The 20,910-nt window shown below is 41.2% G+C and overlaps 1 protein-coding gene across 6 annotated transcripts in view; it reads right to left on the minus strand.

Moving 5' to 3' along the window:
- The window catches only part of CHCHD6 (coiled-coil-helix-coiled-coil-helix domain containing 6), a 189,268-nt gene that overhangs the window by 69,931 nt on the left and 98,427 nt on the right, over positions 1-20,910 (minus strand). For all 6 annotated transcript variants that reach the window (XM_083602804.1, XM_083602801.1, XM_083602805.1 and 3 more), the window contains one exon: positions 13,803-13,873. In XM_083602804.1, coding sequence (XP_083458930.1) covers positions 13,803-13,873 — 71 coding nt within the window. The remainder of the gene's footprint in view (positions 1-13,802; positions 13,874-20,910) is intronic.

Here is a 20,910-nt window from a genome sequence, read left to right on the forward strand (position 1 = left end):
TAAAACAAGAGCATCTGCTGCGCTGCCTTGGAAGGGGACCTATGTATTCGTGGGCAACTTACACCCATCAGGAGGGACACCTTCCACATGCACTGCTTCAGGAAGATTCTGGGCATCGCATGGCAGGACAGAGTCTCAAACAAAGATGTGCTCTCCCAAGCCCACTTTCCCAGCAAGTTCACACTTCTGTCACAGCAACGTCTACTCTGGCTTGGTCATGTACACAGAATGGCAGATGGGAGGATCCCCAAGGATGTGCTTTATGGGGAGCTTCAGACACTGGGCCTGTTGGCGTACCAACTATGTGTTACAAAGATGCCTGCAAACCTGACATGAAGGCTGGAAACATTGATCCCTACTGCATGGGAATCCCTGGCAGACGACCGCAGCACCTGGAGACAAGACAGCCAAGTGATTCATGCACAGCCGTGACCAGAGGAAGAATGACCACTGAAAGAAGAACCTCATGGTGCACCTGTAGCAGCAAAGCTGTATGATTTCATCTGCCCCAGACGTAATTAAAATATGCCTCTTGCGTATTGGTTTTTACAGCCATAGCAGGTGGTGTATTTCTCCAATGGTTTGACTTTACCCCCGAAGGCACACTCTTCCATTGTCTCTGGAGACAAGACAGATCCCAGTTTAACGTTTTTAGCTTCTCCTCAGAAACCCCTATCTCCCCCCCGCAAAAAAAAACTTTACTCCTGACCATTCAGCAAAGTTCTAGGGAAGAGGTATCAGGCTGGCAAAACTGTATTTTGGGATTGCAGGCTGCTAGTACTGCCTGCTGTGTACTTGTTTTTATTTAGCCTCCTCCAACACTCTCCTCTCAAAAGGAAGCTGGCATTGAAAAAGGGCCATCGGTTTGGGAAGGAGAGGAATGAAAACATATTCAAAGAGAGAAAATATACATTTAAAAACGGACTTAGAATGTAATTGTTTAATTTAACAAACGGTACCTGCACCCAGGTAAGTCCAAGGATTTTTCTCCTGTTGTCACTGACTTTGGCAACCAGACCCAGCCCATACAGGAAAATAACTCTTTCAACGGGAAAAGAAACTATGTAATATCACAGTGGATTACACTTCTGGACTTTTAGAAATGCCTCTCACGTTTCAGTTTTGCCAGTCTAGACCAGGATCTAGAGCACGAGTATTCTCCACAAAATAAATAGCATTTTCACAAGTCAGCACAGGGCTCAAGAGATGAACATAGAAGACTAATCCAAATGCACTACATCCAGCAAGTCTTGGCATGCTGAGATCAGACTGAAGATTACCATTTGGGGGTGGGGAATCAAGAGCTTTCAAAAACTATACATCACACATTATTTTACCTAGCAGCAGGCTGCCAGAATCCCAGATCTTACTTGCCAACACTCCTAGAAGCTTACTAATGACATTTAGATTTTTTTGTGGCGGGGTTGAGGCAGTGGCAAATAGCAGTGCTAAATCTGAGCTGGATCCCCCAAAATGAATAATTGGTACTTCTGATTATATACTTCTTGGCTAGCCTGAAAGGCATTATTTGTTGACCGAAAGAAATAGTAGATCACAGAACCAAGATACTATTTTCTTCGAGAAGAAAAGATAGGTTCTAATTCAGCCAATTACACAGCACCTGCGCAGTTCCATAGGGATAGCTACTCAAGAAAGTCATGTCATCTTGACAAGGAAATCTTCAGGGATACTGTACAGGAAGTCATAATTTTTCTAGCAAAATTTCTCTGTTAAAAGCCTCATGACTTACCTTTGATCTTCCATCCGCTTTAACCCTGGCCCCTTGTGTGTGGGGGGGGGGGGGGGGAAATCACCCTCCGTAACAGAAGTAGTACCCATGCAAACAGAGGGTATAATTGAAAAGCATAAATACCATTACTGTTCAAAACAGCAAACAATGCCCTTGAAACCAGTTATTGCTGAATTAATGACCAAATTGTTAAGAATGTTACCTCAGCTTTGCCTTGGGCTGCTAATTAACCAACAGTCCATTAATTCCCTGGTAACAAGAGGTTTCTCAGGCCTTATTGCTTTTGACATCTTTAATTTTGCCATTCCTTTTGGAAAGCATTCCCACGATGATTCCAGCTTCAACATCAACCTTCAGCATCACCACAACTACACCCCATCTGTAAAATGCATCCACTGGGGGAAGAAAGCTGTGCGGGAAAGCAAAGGGCTAGCATACAAGGGCGGTTTTAAAACACAGCTTACAAAACAGTCCTGAAAGGAAGAATTCCCAACATAAACTACTTTTCTGCTGCATAACTTCCAAACCTGTACATTCTACAAGGACCAGGGCATGGTCTGAATTATTTTTTTTTAGTTTACATGAGCCACAGTAAACTTCCACTTCTCTTTAGTGGTTTTCACAATTTTCGATGTCATTTTTCAGTGCAAAATATATTTACTTTACACAGTGTCTATCTCTAACTCAGAAGATCTACCAAGCCATGTTCACGGTGGCCTTCATCAGGTGCCGTAAGAGTGACCTGTATGTACAATGCACCCTCTTTGTCATTTGTAATCTACAGCTGCAACCTTCAACTCAAATCACATCAATGGTATAAACACAGGGTGCAGGCGTTATTTGACAAACTGGGATGATAAGTATTCAGAATAGTAGCAGGTGTTAGGGCATGTAGCACAGGCGGAAATTACAGCAGTTTAGCAGGAGCATGCTTTCTAGAAATACTTCACTGGGGAAATGCCTGTGTATGGATGGAGAAGCATTCCCCAGAAGAGTAACTGGGTTATGTTTAGGCACTTGCAAGCCTAAAAATGTGCAGATTCCAAAGTACTCACTCATGCATTTGTATCCCAACATGCAACGTTAGGGGAGATACTTAGTCCTATTGCGGCACGGGCTGGGTGTTTGAGAAGCACTTTAGTTCTGCAAGGCTCAAGGGACGCTGAAGCCAAATATAGAGACTGCAGTGCTTGAAGTGCTGCACAACTGCATACTTTGTTTTAATATGGCTTGCAGCACTGCAACGTTTTGAGGACCGAGGCTGAAGTGTGAAAATAGGTAAGCAATAAAACATGTAAATAATCCATTTGCTTTCTTGCCTTGGGGACTGATTCAAGGTAGTCCATCTGTGACTGGAAAACAACACGCTAGTCCACCTCACTATCCCCAAAATTGTTATCTATCATATCTAAGGTGAAAAAATACTCTTTGTTTTTGAGCATTTCAAACAGAAATATGTTCTTGGTGGTGCAATAATAGACCCCCTTTTCAGTGTTTTGATTCCTGTTGTGGCCTTCTATAATAACCCTTGGTTGGGTTGGACCAGGAAGATCTACTTCATTCCTAAATGGCCATTAAAAGGTAAAGGTAAAGGGACCCCTGACCATTAGGTCCAGTCGTGGCCGACTCTGGGGTTGCGGCGCTCATCTCGCTTTATTGGCCGAGGGAGCCAGTGTACAGCTCATGGCGTACAGGTCATGTGGCCAGCATGACTAAGCCACTTCTGGCGAACCAGAGCAGCGCGCAAAAACGCTGTTTACCTTCCTGCCAGAGCGGTACCTATTTATCTACTTGCACTTTGACGTGCTTTTGAACTGCTAGGTTGGCAGGAGCAGGGACTGAGCAATGGGAGCTCACCCTGTCACGGGGATTCGAGTTACAGATAGGTAGCCGTGTTGGTCTGCCACAGTCAAAACAAAAAATTTTTTTTCCTTCCAGTAGCACCTTAAAGACCAACTAAGTTAGTTCTTGGTATGAGCTTTCGTGTGCATGCACACTTCTTCAGATACACTGAAACAGAAGTTGCCAGATCCTTCTATATAGTGAGAAGGTGGGGAGGGGTATTACTCAGAAGGGTGGTGGGAATGGGTGATTGGCAGATAGCTGTGATGAGCCTGTTGACGACTCTTAACGACTGCAATAGGTCTTACAGGAAAAAGCAAGGGGTGAGAAGGTGAAAAATGGCTTTGTCATGTATAATGAGATAAGAATCCAATGTCTTTGTTCAGACCAGGTCTCTCCATGGTTTTAAGTTTGGTAATGAGTTGCAATTCAGCAGCTTCTCTTTCCAGTCTATTTCTGAAATTCCTTTGTAGTAATACAGCTACTTTGAGATCTTGTATAGAATGTCCTGGGAGATTGAAGTGTTCTCCTACTGGTTTCTCTGTCTTGTGATTCTTGATGTCCGATTTATGTCCGTTTATTCTTTGGCGTAAGGTTTGGCCTGTTTGTCCAATATAGAGAGCTGAGGGGCACTGTTGGCATTTGATGGCATATACAATGTTAGACGATGAGCAATTGAATAGTCCCGAGATGGTATGTGTGATGTTGTTGGGGCCAGTAATGGTGTTGTCCGGGTGTATGTGGCAGCAAAGTTCGGGGATTCGAACCGCCGACCTTCTGATCGGCAAGTCCTAGGCTCTGTGGTTTAACCCACAGTATAAAAGTAAAGCTCATAAACCAAGTATTATGGAATTAGCTGTGTTTCAAAGTTTGGTCACATATTGTGGCCAAAGTATGTATTTCCAAGGTATAAAATATCATTGGGGAAAAGCCTGATTTTCCTGAAGTATGCACAGGCAGATATTGTTCTCTTTGTGAACTGAAGTCTTATTTCCCTATCAGACATTTCCCAGATATTTCACTCCCCTTACAGTCTTGTTGGATACATGATGTTCATCCAGCCTAGTATTTAAGAACTCACCTGGCAGTCACAGGCAAGAAGGAACTGCCTGCAGGCAAGTAAGCAGGTTGGCAGAGGAGGGGCAGAATATTTGACACACACACACACACACCCCGCTCTGCCCAGCACAGAGAGCAAGGAGGTTGGCAGAGGAGGGAGGAAGCCCCTTTGTCTGTACTTCTGTGTAAGCTCCACTCCTCCCAGAAGACAAGGGTTTTGCCTTTTTGGCAGGAGAGTAAGTTATGTAGGCTTATTAACAAGACACTTTCCAAGACACACTTTGGTTAATGCTACTGAGGTGTTGTTTTTTTTTCTTTTCTTTTAAGACTCTTAGGCTTCTCTACTTCTTGAGGCTCCTTTTCAGTTGTGACATTCCAGCTGCAGGATGGTGGCAACCATCAAATGAATTTCCATAGAACAATTTTTTGTTTGTTTGATTGTTTAAGATCATTTTTATATAGATCAGCAATACATAAAGTTTCAGAGTTGTAAACAACGTAATAGAAAAGGATATAACGTCATAGAAATAAAACCTACAAATGTCTCTACGAAATCAAATAAAAAGGCAGCATTGATACTCCTAGGTTTGTCTGAATAAAAACATGCACTGGAAAAAGCCAATTTGCTGGCACATGTCAAACATGAATGTCCAGTTCATGTTACTTAAAAAAAAAATCAATCCACTAGTTAGTCTAAAAATATGATTTTATCAACTACCTCCTCTACCTCCTCCTGCCAGTGCCATGTATTGTGTATCAGAATACTGCTCACCTCCTCAAAATACACTATGAGAAGAATCCATTTTACATTTCTTGTAAGTAACCTCCAGTAGGAGCTATTTTCCTGGAGCAATGAAGGCCATAATATTTGAGGCTTCATGAGACAGATGGAAAAGAAATCTCTTTTTACATACATCCAAGCAATTTTTTCATAAGTGACATTTTTGGATACTCTCAGATCCCAAAGAACAAAATTCTTCTTCTACTACTCTCTCTCTCTTTCAACCATCCACGGCAGGGTTAGTAGTACACAAGGGTACTTTTTTCAGTAGTATAAATCAGCCATAATTCACTTTTTCAACTTCATAGCCTATCAAGGAGCCTTTTACCTTATGCCTGTGTGTTAAAAGTCTGTGCAATTTTCCTTTCTGTAAAAAGCCCATGGGGATACATACCACATGCCAGTTTCTCCAACATAATAATTTTAAATACTCACGCCTATTAAGTTTAAGGATCCTACAATCATTAAATGGAACTCAGAGATATGGGGTCCCATATGGAGTAAATCTCTCTGGCAGCCTATTCACTGGAACGCTGCCTTGGATTCAAGGCTGATCTCTAGTGGGACAATAAGATAAAGGGCATTCTTTAAATGAACATTGATAAAAAGTGTACAGAGTGAGTAACACCCTCAGCCAGGCGTGCAAACAACAGAGCTCTTGGTAAACAGCTTCAGAAGCTCATAAAAGGAGCCAGGTCTCCCAGGAAAGTTATCTTTTAACAACTTTCTAATCCTCCAAACACCATCATGCTTGTGTAGCTTTACGCTTTAGAGAAAGTGTCATATCCCAACACCACACTCATTCTTGGTGCTTCCATTAATAAAATAATAATAATAATGACAATAGTGTCAAATTTCACAAAAGAACGTTTAAAACCAGCCTTTAGAGGATACATCAGGAACACCTGCACTAAGCCTCAGCATCTTTACTGATTTTCCCTTCACTCCCGCCCTGCCACCCCTTAACAGATTCAGAGACTGTAAAAACATTTAATCCTCAGACACTAATCTAAATGTAACACTCAAAAGAAGACAAAGACGATGCAGAAGGAGGAAAAAATTGGCCACTGCCTTTTGGGAGTCTCGCTTTATCCCAGGAGCGAGCGCATTAATAGAGCTTGGAATGAAATGCCATTTTATTCCCTGTAGCGGGGAGGGGATTAACAAGTTGTCTTCTCTAAACCTAGTCTGCGTCATGGCTCTCTGAGCAGCAAGAAAAGGACAGGGAGTGAAGTAAAAGGTGGGGAGCACTGGCCTTTTATTTACACGCATCTCCTTTTGTGGATGATCACTGATGTGAAGAGTTTGCTAAACAGTGGAATGTGTGCAAGCGTGCGGTGTGCGTCTAGATCTAAGTCCCCAGCCTTTAATTCCACTGGCTGACACGTACACATACAAAATAACGCAGCCTTTGTAATAAAATAAAGCAGGCGATGCATTTTGTGGTGGTTCTCCAAGCCAACACAACATGCGCGGAACGAGGGCACAACAAGGAAGGTGGCAAAAGAGCTGCTAGTTTTCCAAGCTCTGATCAGTAAGGCTCCTGTTGCTAGGCGGCTCTTTGCTGGGAAAGACAGAGGGCTGGGTAATATCCAGCACAGAATGAAAGAGGAAATGTAGAAGGGAAGATATTTCTTAATGTGCTGCCGGCAGTTCAGATGTGAGAACGAACAGTCAAGTCACAGTGGATTGACCACCTCTGGGTCAATACTGATACCCTCCCTCCAGGTGAGGTCACAGGATGAAACACCTACCACTGCTTTGCTATGTCGCTTGGCACAAACCAGTTCATCCCCTTTCCTGTACAGATTTCCTCTCTTCTGAGAGAAAAAGAGCCAGACTTGTCCACTAACCTCAAAGGAACATTTTTTATTGTGTGGCCTTGTTAGTGAAGTTCCGCACAACACTCTGAAATGTTGAAGTGCTGTCATAAATACCAGTTAGCATTATTCATTCAGAGGAAATAAAAAGCCCTTTAATGCACTAGGCCACTTGTGCCAGAGCTGCAGATGGTCGAGAGGACGAGAAAATGAATGGAAAGGGATGCAACAGAAGCTTAGCAATGCCAAGGAAACAGCCTCCATAATTCGTGCCTCTTCTACTCATGCTGCCATTTGGTTTCTGAAAAGCAGGAGTTGCTGCTCACAGCAGAGAAAATTCTGTGTCTCCGGCTTATCCAAACACAGCAAATGACACGTATAAAAGATGGTGTCTGGCAGAAGGTGACAAAAAACGGAAACACCTTCAATGTATATATGTAAGGGAAGGAATGAGGGTCTCGTTCTAGTAATTCACCATGAGTAATGGCAAGTGGGTGGTAACACTAGAACTGGAGAGAGAGGAAATCAATTTCCTATCACACTTTTTGTAAAAACAGCTGTGTTTATGTGAACTGAGCATAAGGCTGAGAGATAGCTCCAACTTTTTCACGGAACAAGAGACACACAGAGGGCAATTCGGCGAGCCCTTTACACTAGTACAATCTTGGAAAAACCAGTGGGATACACTATTTTAATGAGTCAACTATAGACCTCTAAGAGCCGGGTTACACTATAAGTTATCCTGAGACAGCAGCTCCTGAATAGCACTTGCTGTTTACACTTTGAAGAAGTGACTCATAAGCTGAAGAAAATCTAAAGACAGAGTCAACAAGACCAGAGGGTTTTGACTCAAATCAAGTTAATCAAAGTGTAAAGTGATGATGTAAACAGCAGCCAAGTTATGATCTGTGGTAGATGCAGGGTGGAGTTCTCTATGACCCATCAGCAACCCTAGGCAGTTAGTAAAAGCACCCAGGAACTCCTTGGCTACCAAAGAAGAGCACATAACAGAATTAATCAAGCCCGACATTTGCTATTCTCAGTCTGAATAAGTCAGACAATGGTGAGGCAATACTTAAGCATGGCCATTTCCGTAAAGTGCTCTCCAGTCCAAACAGCATTATCAGATGGTTAAGACAGGGTTTAATATTGTGCCTTGTGCCAGATTACTACTTTCCATATTTGAAGGTGTGTGTCAAAAGGTAAGAAAATGTGCACGCTGACAGCGCTTCACAAGTAATGAGCAATAACAAGATGTGCCTGTTAAGTCCTACGGATTTGCATCTCAATAATTCACTTAAGGGTGGGGAGGAGAAAGCTGCTTGCTCACTTGACCCTGCCTAAATTGTGCACAGAAGTCAGGATACACTCAAGGATGCAAAACTAGGATTTCCAACCCTGGCATTGTTTAACAACAATAAGCATTGATACGGCTCTTTTTGAATGTTCAAAGTACTTTACAAACATATGCTTTATTCATCTTTACAACAAATCTGCAAGGTAGACCAGTACTACCACCGCTGTATTCACATGGGGAGTGGAGGCAAAAGAGAGTGACTTGCCTAAGGGCAACCACCTACTGAGTCCATAGCAGAGCATGAGACTCTTCATCACAGGGTTGTGGGTTCAACCTCCACATTCGTCAAAAATTCCTGCATTGAAGGGGGTTGGACCTTCGGGTCCCTTCCAACTCTGTGAGTCAATTCTGTGCCTTCCTGACTCACGGGTCTCTCACAGCTCAGACTCTTGGTCACCATTCCATCTTAAATTAGAATTTCCTTCTCCCTCAAATGTAAAAGTCACCTGTTCATAACAGGGAAATAACCATTCCCCATAGAATATAAGAAGAGCCTTCTGGACCAGATATCTGTGGGAAACCCAAAAGCAGGACCCAATCACAAGAGCCCTCTCTCCTCCTATGGCTCCTAGTCACTGGTCTTCAGAAGCGCTACTGCCCCTGACCGTGGAGGCAGAGCACAGCAATCATGGTCAGTAGCCACTGAGAGCCGTATCCCTCCATGGATTTGTCTAATCTTCTTTTGAAGTCATCCAAGTTGATGGCCACCACTGCCTCTTGTGGGAGTGAGATTCACATTTTAACTATATGGCGTGTGAAGAAGTCCTTTCTTTTATCCGTTCCAAATCTTCCAACATTCAGCTTCATTGGGTTGTCCACAAATTTTAGTGTTATGGGAGAAGGAGGAAAACATTCCTCTCTCCACCTTTTCCATGGCATGCATAATTTTATATAAACATATTTCTATCTTAGCACCTCTTATTCACCTTTTATCTAAACTCCACTCCCCATATCAGTTTGGTTGCCCTTTTCTGAAACTTCTCCAACTCTACTATATCCTTTTCAAGGTGAGATAACCAGAACTGAGGACAGTATTTTAAATGTGGTCACAATACAGATTTGTATAACCGCATTATGAACGATCCACCTGCTGCTGCACACTGGGTCACCGTCTTCGTCAAGCTATCCACTATGACCCCTAGGTCTCATTTCTGATCAGTCACCCCCAGTTCAGGCCCTTTAGGAGTATATGTGTAATTAAGTGGGGGAGGGGACCTCTTTGGCACCAAATTTCTTTCACCTGCAGCTTCTTTTTTTGTAGGAGAAAGATGTGCAAAGTAACAGCTATCTTCAGTAAGTCAACTGCCAAAACCCCACACAAAGGCCTCAGTGGGGCACCATCTGGAAATATAATGATGGAATTAAAGAATGAGTTGGCAGTGCAAAACAATGAAGTGAGAATAATTACAATGTGGTATTAAGTGAAATGGAAAGCATTGTTCAGGGGCACGTAGTAGAGAAGGAGCATGTAACAACTTCAGCCAAAAACAAATAGAGCAGGGTGCGGCAGAGGATGCTTTCTAAAACCTTGCTTGAAATACTCTGGCTAAAACAACCAGGAAGGAATTAACAGCAGTCTTGACTTTTTGAAGAATGCCTCACAATACAAGAGACAAATGTGTGCCGCTGGTCCCTATCCAGTAAGAAAATGTGGAGGGATAGGATGAAGCCCCAAAAGGAATGCACTGAAGATAAAGGAAATATTGGCACAACTAAAAACAAGAAATATAGGACACAACCGCTGATCTTAATCTCTTCCTGCAGGAAATCCCAAAGAACCTGCATATTTCTAATTATTGCTTTCTTGCCAACTAGAAACATAGTTCTGGAAACATATTTGGCTTTGATATCATCTTCCTGTGTTCTAAGACAACTGAAGAAAAGGCTGTCATAACTTAATTACTGCTTTCCACCTTTTGAAATATTTATTCCAACAGCAACTTATTTTTAAGAGAATGTACTCTACAAATATATGCAACATGTTGGCAACTCTGTTTTTGTTGTTGTTTGCTTGGTTTGGTTTGGTTTGTTTTTTTTATGGAACAGCAACATGGCCATGCCTGTTGATAGTTGTTGCAGCAAACTCAAAAGTGAGACTTTTAAGAAGTCAGCACCAATAAGCAGCAAATGCAGTACAAGTAGTAGACATATACCACGCTGCAACCATCCACATTATTGTTTGTCTGTATGGGAAACCTGTCCATCTCTGCTTTATGAGACATATTGCTCAAAGTGTCCCAGGTTCCACATATATATATGGGATAGCTCCGCCAGTAGACTTGTAATCTCATGGTCATGGGTTCGAGCCTCATGTTGGGCAAAAAAATTCCAGCGTGATTGGGGGTTAGACTAGGTGACCCTCAGAGTCCCTTCCAATTCTACCAGTCTATGATTCTAAATGTATAAAACAAAGCATGCCATTACGCCATATAAGAATAGAGTGCTCCGTTATAGATCCCATTTAGTTATCCAGCATCGAGATCCAATGCATTCCGAGAAGAACAGATCAATAACAAAATGTTCTGCCTTCTACTTATTGTTCCAAATAAAAGTGTACTGCAGTGGCATTAGCATACCAGTGTCTTTCTTATCAGCAAAAGAAACAAAATCATGTCATACTGCATAAAAATAATCAATTTGTGACTGGCCTCTAAGAATTCAAAACTGATGTGTTACCTTTTCCATTCCTACAACATAGAATAGCTTTTCCCCTACCAATTTTTAAGGCAGGCATGTTTCCAATGCTGGGATGTGGTGAGCCATGCTGCCACAAGCACAAACTAAACTACCTGTTGGGGGGCGGGGGGAGAATCTGAGAAAACAAAGAGAACAACCATAATGTTGGATCCACTGCTGCTATGTGCTTCGTAATGTCACCAATCTCTTTTAGGAAGTCTTTTCAAAACCCTTCTACCACTGGGTAGAAGTTGCCAATATGTTCCTTTTGAACTGTCACCTCTCCAACTATCTGCTGATACCTTCCCCAACATTCTTGCTGGTTGAACCAGAATGTATCATCACTTTTGTAGTATTTTTTAGAAAGTTCTCACTTGTATGAACAGATAATGGTGTCGTCCCCCCAAAAATTGGGCTCTTGTGTATCATTTCGCCTATATCTGTCTTTTCCATGGATTTGATATTTCTTAATCTGATCATAGTACAGTGGTACCTCGCAAGACGAATGCCTCGCAAGACGAAAAACGCGCAAGACGAAAGGGTTTTTCGTTTTTTGCGTTGCTTCGCAAGACGATTTTCCCTATGGGCTTGCTTCGCAAGACGAAAACGTCTTGCGAGTTTGCTTCCATTTTCTTAAAGCCATTAATACCCAGCGAATCCGCGCTCCGCAAGACGAAAAAATCGCTAGATGACACAACTCGCGGAACGAATTAATTTCGTCTTGCGAGGCACCACTGTAACATCTATCTAGAAGTAGTTTATTTTTGAGACCATGCCATTGAAGCTTTTCTTAACAGCCAGGTAAACCTTTCAAATGGTATTACTGTCCTGGTGGCCTGCTTTTTAGTAAGATGCCTTTGGGATTAATAGAGGTATTTAATAGATGTTTTTGTGATAAAATGTCAAGCATCATGCAGTTCTAGCCAATCTGCTGGTGTATCTTGTAATTTGTGCCTCATTGTGTCTTCTGACAGGGGTCTTCCTTATAAAATAATAAATAATAAATAATAATCTCCTAATCAATATAGTTCCTGCACCTTCCATCTTGCAAAGCATTTTTCTTTTTCTCTTAAGTTATATTCCCAACTAAATTCCAACTTAGAATGGATAAGCAGGTAACTCCCAAACTACAGAGGTCAACTCATCTTTGTTAATTGGTCTTCAGTGCCCATTATTTTCTGATCTTTCCTGGGAGGAAATCATCAAATCCCTCTCAATGCAAGGAGCTGAGAAGGCAGCTCCCTAAGCATCATCTCTTATACCTTGGAGATTCAAAGTCTTCTCTAGACTGCTCTGCAACACCCATACTCACATGTAACCTGTGGAAAACTCAGTGGACACCTTCTGTGCCAACTTTTAAATGCCCGCTGAAACCTATCTTACTTTTGTCATCACTCCCCCTGGGTATCCCATCCTAGTATTCAGTTGCTTACTATGTGGATTATTATATCTGCTCTAGCATTGTCAATGAAAAAGAATCCTCAAAAGGAAGAATTTGTTTATTAAAACATGGGGAATACTATGCTAGACATCTCCATCCTATAAATGGATTTAGAATATGAAACATGTATTAAAGTGACAAAAAGGAGGCATAAAATATCATATACATATTGGCTTCAAGATAAAAATACTATTTTAAGAAATGTAGCACATGCTCCGTTAATTAACACCTAACGTCTAATTTGTCATCATTTATTTGCCTGTTGCACAAAAAAGCAACTCTTAATCATCTAATTGATATATTTGCTTCAAGGGCCATTGCACACAATATGGCCCAATTATACACATTTTCTAATGCAGGTACATTTTGCAGGTTGCCTCAGTCAACTGGGAGCTCCTTGCAACGTGTCAGAAGCATGTTAAAATGCATGTTTCTTTCGAGCACTATATATTATTGACTTTTGTGTATATGCTAAACATGTACAATGTACTGCAATTCTTATGCATTGTCCTTTAAATTTCATGGAATGTATTAACTTAACTCTTCCGTTTAAGAAAGTGTGTGTATGTGTGTGTGTAGCTATTTGGCTTATAGTGGAAAGGTAGATTTCAATGCTTCAGGGCTTCCTATAGCTCAGGTCATGTTCATATACTCCTCCTTAACTATAAGAGAAATGCCTCCCTGACTGCAACAACATACTTTCCCCATATGGCAACTACAAAAATATTTGTATTTCTGGTCTGTCAGACTTGGCTCCTGTCAGGTTTGGGGCAGGGTAGAAAGCAAAGTTGAGGAAGGAGCTAAAGCCAGGCAATGGACAGAGCTGCACAATCCTGGCCTAAGATGGAGCAGAACCCCATTCCTTCTAAAGTGTGAGCAAGTGTGATCTGGATGCACAGTATCTACTCTGCTCTACTATGACACTTCTTGGCTGGTTTCCGTGTAATTCCCTGCTTTGGCCAAAACTGGGTGGAAGCATGCAAAGTGAATCCCCCTCAGGACCACACTAAGCCAGCTCCTTCTGGAAAAATAATATTGTTTTTAATCTGTCAATGGGATAACAATTGCATTCTTACCTGATCTGATCTTCTGCATTGGTAACTGCCTCATTGTATTGATCCAAGGTCATCTTGTAGATTTCAGAATTCTGAAAGTTTAAAAAGGCATCACCCAGCATTACAAATTAATGTTTCTTAAGCAGCATAGTCCAGTACAAAGGCTCTTAAACTGATAAAGGCAAGCGGGACATATGCTATACATTAAAGCACCAAAAGGGAGGGGTAACAGGGATGAAAATGCTTGCAAAAATAAAGGATTCTGAAGCTCATCATCATCATTTATACCCTACAAATAAAATAATAGCTAAAAACAAACCAGTGAGCTTCACCATGTATCATTTCATACATGAGCTCCTGTAGTCAACCTTAATGCACTGAGTGAGAATGAGCAAATTAACAGCCCACCTCCAATCCAAAGAAAATATACTCAAGAATTGGGCTTTCAGGTATATGAGAAAAGTTCTCTTAGCAACTGCTGGTGCCTTTCTGAGAGATAAGCTTCAAGCTTGGAGATCCACAGGTCTGGCAAGGGCAACATCAACCAGTCATTATTGTAAAGGTATAAATAACAATATCAGAAACAGAAAAGGCAGGTTAATTGAAAAGCAAGTATCCAAACATTAGCCTTTTTATAAGTCAGGGTTGGGGAAAAGGATCCAGTCCATAGGATGGATTGATGGGTGGAGCTGCCCATTAATCGCCTGACATCACAATAGTATCAGGTGACCCAAAGTAAAAATGTTCCTGTGTGGTACAGCTCAAATTTAATCAGACAACACAAAGAAATATTTGCACTTACATCAAGCCATACTCTGAGGGTTTGCCGGGAGTGAAACATACCTGCTCTGGACAGCAATCACACCAGAACTTGCTGTCAATGTCGATCAGCTGATCAGCGCTGACAGCAAGCCTCACTCACAAAAAATAGTTGGGATCACACTTTAAGGTTCCCAATTGTTCCTTTGGAGCAGGAGGGTGTGGTTTGTGAAAACAGCCTCATGGGCCAAATTTGACCCAAAAGCCAAAGATTTTACACCCCTGTTATAAACAATCTCTTGACAGCATCCTACATTTACTTTGATTAAACTCCACCTGAACTTAGACACCACAGCAACTTTTCAAATATAGTAAATTCACTTTGTGAAGTAAAGCAATGTATGAAATTTTATCCAATTCAGGAGAAAGCTGATCTTCCCTAGCCTTCATAAAAAAGTCTTAAGACTGCAAATAATGCACAAGATATTCATTGCTTTATACTTCAGTTGTAAACTGGGACTAAAGTTGTATGCCCTAGGCACTATGCAACCTAAACAACTTTGAACGATTATTTCATTCTACCAACCCACTGGGGAAAGGAATAATTTCCTAACTATATTGTCCATCCTTCCCCTTATTTCTTTGAGACTAAAATGGGGGGGGGGGGGAGAGAGAGAGAGAGATTTTGGAGAAGAACTAGAGGAACAACTTTGGAATTGTTTTTTGGAAGAGACTACCGTTTGGATCTATCTCAAATAGGACTTGAGAAAATGCTCTAAACATACACCGCTGGTACATGTGCCCAACAAGATTGAATAAAATTAACAGCAATATATCCAAACTCTGCTGGTGGGAATGCACTTTGAGGTGTTCTTGAGGAGACACAAGGACATTTTACGCTGTTTAGTGAGGGGCAATGAGCGTAAAATAAATTCTCTCACCTGGTGGCAGTGAGAGGTTTAACAGGAAGGAAGAGCAGACAGAGGGGTAAACTCTTGGCTGGAACTCCCTTCCTCCCCGCATCATAAGATGCAGAGAAGACTGTGTGCCATAACACCATCATACTCAATGGGCTGGTAATGTTCTTTACAATGCTCTTGTGAGGAGAAAAATGGAAAGAAAACAAATCATGTACACCACCCTAGCTTCTTGAAGGAAAGGTGCAAGACAAATGTGAGAATGAAGTCCATACATATAGCAAATTGTGCTTGTTATAGATTATCTGCAGCAAATATACAGTGTACATGACAGGCACACATCCCAAAATATCCAGATATAAACACTGATGAACCTTGGCCCAAACATGATTGTCACATAAAGCATGGAATGATTCCTAGCCCTTTCATCTATGCAACATAAGCAAATGGCATATGGACACATTTCCTCTGTAAACTTGCTGATTAACAGTGAGAGGCTAAATAGATAAACACAAATCTAAATAATCAATTTATTTATTTTTTACTGTGTAATTCTCTTTCTGGAGGATCCTTGCCCTTTTCAGATTGTATCATGATTCTCACAAGTGTTATTTTCCTTCCATTTCCTCAGCACAGCAGCTGAAACAAAGTTTTATTCCTGCATTTACTTTTATCCTCCAGCAATGTCTAGCCACAAAGCGTAGGGAAAATGGAACTTAAACAGAAAAAAGACCACTCATTATGCTTACAATCTTGCCCCTTCTCAGATAGTTTTGTATTTCTGTGCACTTCCCTACCACTTTCCTTGCAGAGTTCATAAATTAGCAGGTTCATATAAGCATGCTTTGATATTCCTTTCAAATTTGCTATATGAAAGCATCATTGTTAGATGTATCTTTATGCATGACACAAAGAAGCCCAGCAGGGAATTGTTTTCACAGGTTTTCAATAAAAAAAACTCTTTCAGGAACTGACAAATTGCAGATGAGGCTTCACCTCAAAATGTACTTTGGCAGCAAGAGCTATCTGTCAGTCTGTCTGTCTATCGATGTGTGTTACATAATGGTTAATTTTATTTCACTTTAGAACTTTAAACACTCTGTCCTCTCCCTCTCTCAGGTCACCAGCCTGGAATGCAGATTTTAATAGCACCTTCCCTCCCACCTGCACTGCACAGCCCTGCAACTCCCTGCTGTTCCTCACTTGCCTCTGAAAAACCCAAAGACCCGTGCCTCCATTAATTAAAATTGCCATTAAAAATTAAATATTGTGAATAAGTAGGTGTGAGCATTATCTCCATGGGTTTCATAAATCTCACTGTTTCTCCAATTACTTCTCAAGCAATTTTCATATTTCATACTGTCTGATTTCTCATAGGACCTGGATTTGCAAGATCAAAACGATGACAAAAAGTAGAAAAAAGCAAGCAAGAGCGGAAGGTAGCAAAATGAAACATTTTGCAGGCAACAGGAAGGAGCCCCATCAAATTCTATTAGCCAGCATTGATCTGCAACGAAGGAGCAGCAGGAATGGAAAATAAGAACAAATATGTTGTACATAAGACTCAGCATGAAGCTGGGATTTAACCCTAACCCTAAGACTGAAAACAGAAAAAGAAATTGATTAACAGGGATGTTTTCCAGGTGTGTTTTATAAAATAATTACAGAAGAATCTTTGGCTATAGTAAACACATCAACAAGAGGGCAGTACTTTAGTGACAAGTTTGTAAAAAAAAAACCATGCACACAAGGCTATCACCATGTATTTATCCTGCACAAGTCTCAGTTAACTTTCCATCAGCTACTCAAAACAACATGATAAAATCAAAGTTCACTATCAAAACCCTAATACAATGCAATACAGTACAAAGCTACAACTTAAAAGTCAGAAGTAATTAAACTTCTTGCTTTCAACAATAAAAAGAAATACAGGCTAGAGTGACTTACAAAAACTGATTAGAGGCTAGTGGAACAAAAGTAGTTGTAATGGCTGGCAAGTCTGTTTTGGGAGTGTGTTTCCACTCCCTACCAAGAATGTCCTACTCTATTGCATTAGCAGATTGTGCCCTCCCTTCAAGTAACTTGAAGAGCATATTTTCATCCTTGGTTCTAAGAACACAGGATATAATTTCTCCATGAAGACCTTCTTTGTGCACTTTCCTGTTGCTCCTCAAAGCTGTGGAACAGCTTTGCCCTCTCTAAACACCAAGCCAGGCTTCTCTGTCAAACAGCTCCACTTCTACAAAACTTCTACTTGGAGAAGGAAACTGAGCTTCACCTTTCCTTCACCATTACCAGTTAAGCTTCCCTTTAAGACCAGGTGCTTCCTAGACACCATACTGGCCACAGCAGTCCTTCCTCGAGACTTGTAGTCCATCAGAGCAACCAGTTAGGAAGAGGATGCCTCAATAAGTTTAAGTTGGATTTTAATCATTTATCTTAAGTGTGTCTATGCAATTTCCCTTTGGACTTGGGACTACAGATTTCAAGCATGGTTAGCTGCTCATCAACTTTGCTAATAACTTCCAGCAGATAAGTCTGAAATAAACTGAAAGATCTAAGGACCAGCCAGTTGATTATAAGTGTCAGATATTGAATACAAGGCCTGAAATCTGAGATTATAGGCATGTGCTTAATTTTATGTTTTTTTCTAAGCAAACTCTTATTAGCATAAATTTACAGGAGCAGAAGGAAAAGGATTTGATGTTCAGGATTTTATAGCAATTCATATGCTGCCATTTTAATGAACGCTGGAGCGGCTCCGAAGTCTGAATACACAGCAAAAATGCAATGTGTGAAGTAGCAATGCAGTGATTTCACCTACTGAGAGGCACGCATGCTGTATTCTTCCTGTAGGCAGCTGTTGGAGCAAATTTTCCATCTGGAAAAAAAACTGCACTTAACATCAGGCACTTTTAAAAAGTGTTATGAAAATAGTGAGTAACTGCAGTGTTTCATATAAGGTGGGAAAGCTGTGACTAGTCCTGCATTATGCTGTGCAGATATGTGCCCCCCCCAAAGAAATATAACTGATATTTTTGATGGGGAATGCCAAAAATACACAAGCTATGTAGGACATATGCCTGTTCAGTTCTGTAACATGCACAAATTATAGGAGAAACTGTATAGGGGGTGGGTGGGGGGCTGGATTAAATCCTCAAACCCCACCTCCAGCTCTCCTCAGTTTTAGGCAAAGTATGCAATTCAAGGATCATTTAATCATCATTGAGGGGCTGGACTTTAGGTACCTTACAATTCTGTAGAATCTGTGATTCTATGGAACAGGAGATATGTGGAACTACTTTTCCAGCTCATCACAAAGGCTGCTTCATTTCACTTGCCTAAACTACACATTGGTCTAGGTGAGATATAAGATGCCTGACTGAAAAACACGGAAGAGAAAGACAAAAACCAGAAATTAATCATTTTTAGGAAAGGTCCTTTCCTGGTGTTAAAACAGCAGCAAGGGGGGTGGAGGTGAAAATACCTCAACAACCATATTAGGCTGAGAACTGGGTCAATGGATCAAAAGCTGCTTCCTTGTTTGTTTTTTAAAGAAAAACAGAACAATCGCAAGTTATATTGAGGTATGTTGACATGGCGGTGCCTAGAACCTTGTCAGTGGTCATAGCGCTGAAAGATACAAAGAGGATTAATGGCTGTTGAAACATTGCCAGCCTAGATGAATGCTAGCGATCCCCGTGATGAAACAGAGCAGACCAACAGAGGAGGCCTTGACAAATGCTGCAGATGACAGCTGCAGGATTACATGGTGCAATCTGCCTAGCACCTGACAGGAGCATCACTTAGAATCCCTCCTCCCTTGTTGCTGCGAGTTCTCTCCTGTGTTCAGAACGGGAGCCTATATCCTGCTGGAAGGAATGTGCATCCCACAATGCATGTAAAAAGGCAATAACACCACATTTTTCGCACCATGCAACAAAACAAAAGGGAAAAGGCAGCAAAAGGAAAGGGAATTGAGCACCGGCTACCTCTGTCGCGAGACTCTCCTGTAAGGGTTTTTTGGGCCGCCTGGTAATAACCAGGGCTATTTAAATTGGAAATTAAGAGCCCTTATGACCTTGTACAGCTGTCGCTCTCTTCCACTTTGACACGGAAAACTAGTGGGATAAATATAGCAGTATTTCAGGAAACACAAATATCATTCATTGAAAAACAAAGCTAGGACAAAGCCTCAGCAGCAGTAAATGCAAAATGCAGCTGCCATTATCCTTTTGGGGTGCCTACTGCAAGGAGGATTTGTGTTCAAATTCCAGAGGACTAACTAGGCTTACCCATTTGTTATTTCAATGTGCTGTTTGCCTCTTGCAGTCATATAAAGTTTATTTTTAAAAAACTAAAAAAAATCCACAGCAACATGGGAACCTGCGTATGCATCCTAAACCTCCTTGATGATTTTCAGTTAATCGGTTAAGATGTGCAATATGACGAACCTCTACAATGTAGCTTTCTGGAAAATTGCATGTTGGAATCACTCCCCGCTTTCACTAATGTTTTAGAACACAATCCCGTGCCTTGAGTATCCTGAACACAAGGGAGTTTCTACCCATTTATAATACGTTGATGATTCTGTTGATTTTATATCAAAAGTGTGTGTAAATAAACATTTCAAAGCTGTGAAATAAGGCTCTCAAGGCAGTTATTATTGGTATTAAATGTAATTTATACCAAGTCTCTCAATGTAGCTATTATTAACAACAGTAATTCATCTAGAATTGTTAAAATGTAGTATGCTTTACAATCACTGACTCCCATAAGAATCTGGTGTGTGTGTTATTACTACTCACTTGCAGCTGAGGAACTTGGCCAAGATCATGACTTGACCAAGAAGGCTTGGTTCAACATTCAAGCACAGGCCTGACAAACTTGACCTCTGAAGCCAAGCATGGCCCAGCAGCTGTAGGTGCTTAACAGCTTCCCTCTCCACTTTTTCAGGCTCACAAATGCAAAGTCAGGAGGTTTATCAAGCCCTTCATGGGCCCCCACACCAAGCTGGCTGGGCTGAGATCTGCTTGATGGGTCATAAGTTGCGCAAGCCTGCAATCTGTGCTTCTACAACCGTGGTTCCCAACATGGGCACATGCCCCACAGGGGGAGCAATTTGATTTTTAAGGGGGGCAATTTGAAAATGAGTTATTAACAGTGAATTTTTCTGCATTTCTTATAGATCTAGGGGCCTCATATATAGTGTATAAATATATATTGTGACATACTGTACACATTTTTAAAGTTAAAATCAGCTTGTTTAGACCACGTTAATGGCCTTTTAGGCTTCTTCCATGTGAACAGGAGTTCACTTTTTGAATAATAAGAATTATATGTCATGGGGGGGCATCAGGATTTTAGAGATGCTTAGGTAGTACATGGCCAAAAAAAGGTTGGGAACCACTGTTCTACAAGTACTCTAGTGTGGTAATGCTCACTACTATTCT

Source organism: Podarcis filfolensis (assembly GCF_964270895.1).
Source record: "Podarcis filfolensis genome assembly, chromosome: 2".
NCBI classification, from domain to species: domain Eukaryota; kingdom Metazoa; phylum Chordata; class Lepidosauria; order Squamata; family Lacertidae; genus Podarcis; species Podarcis filfolensis.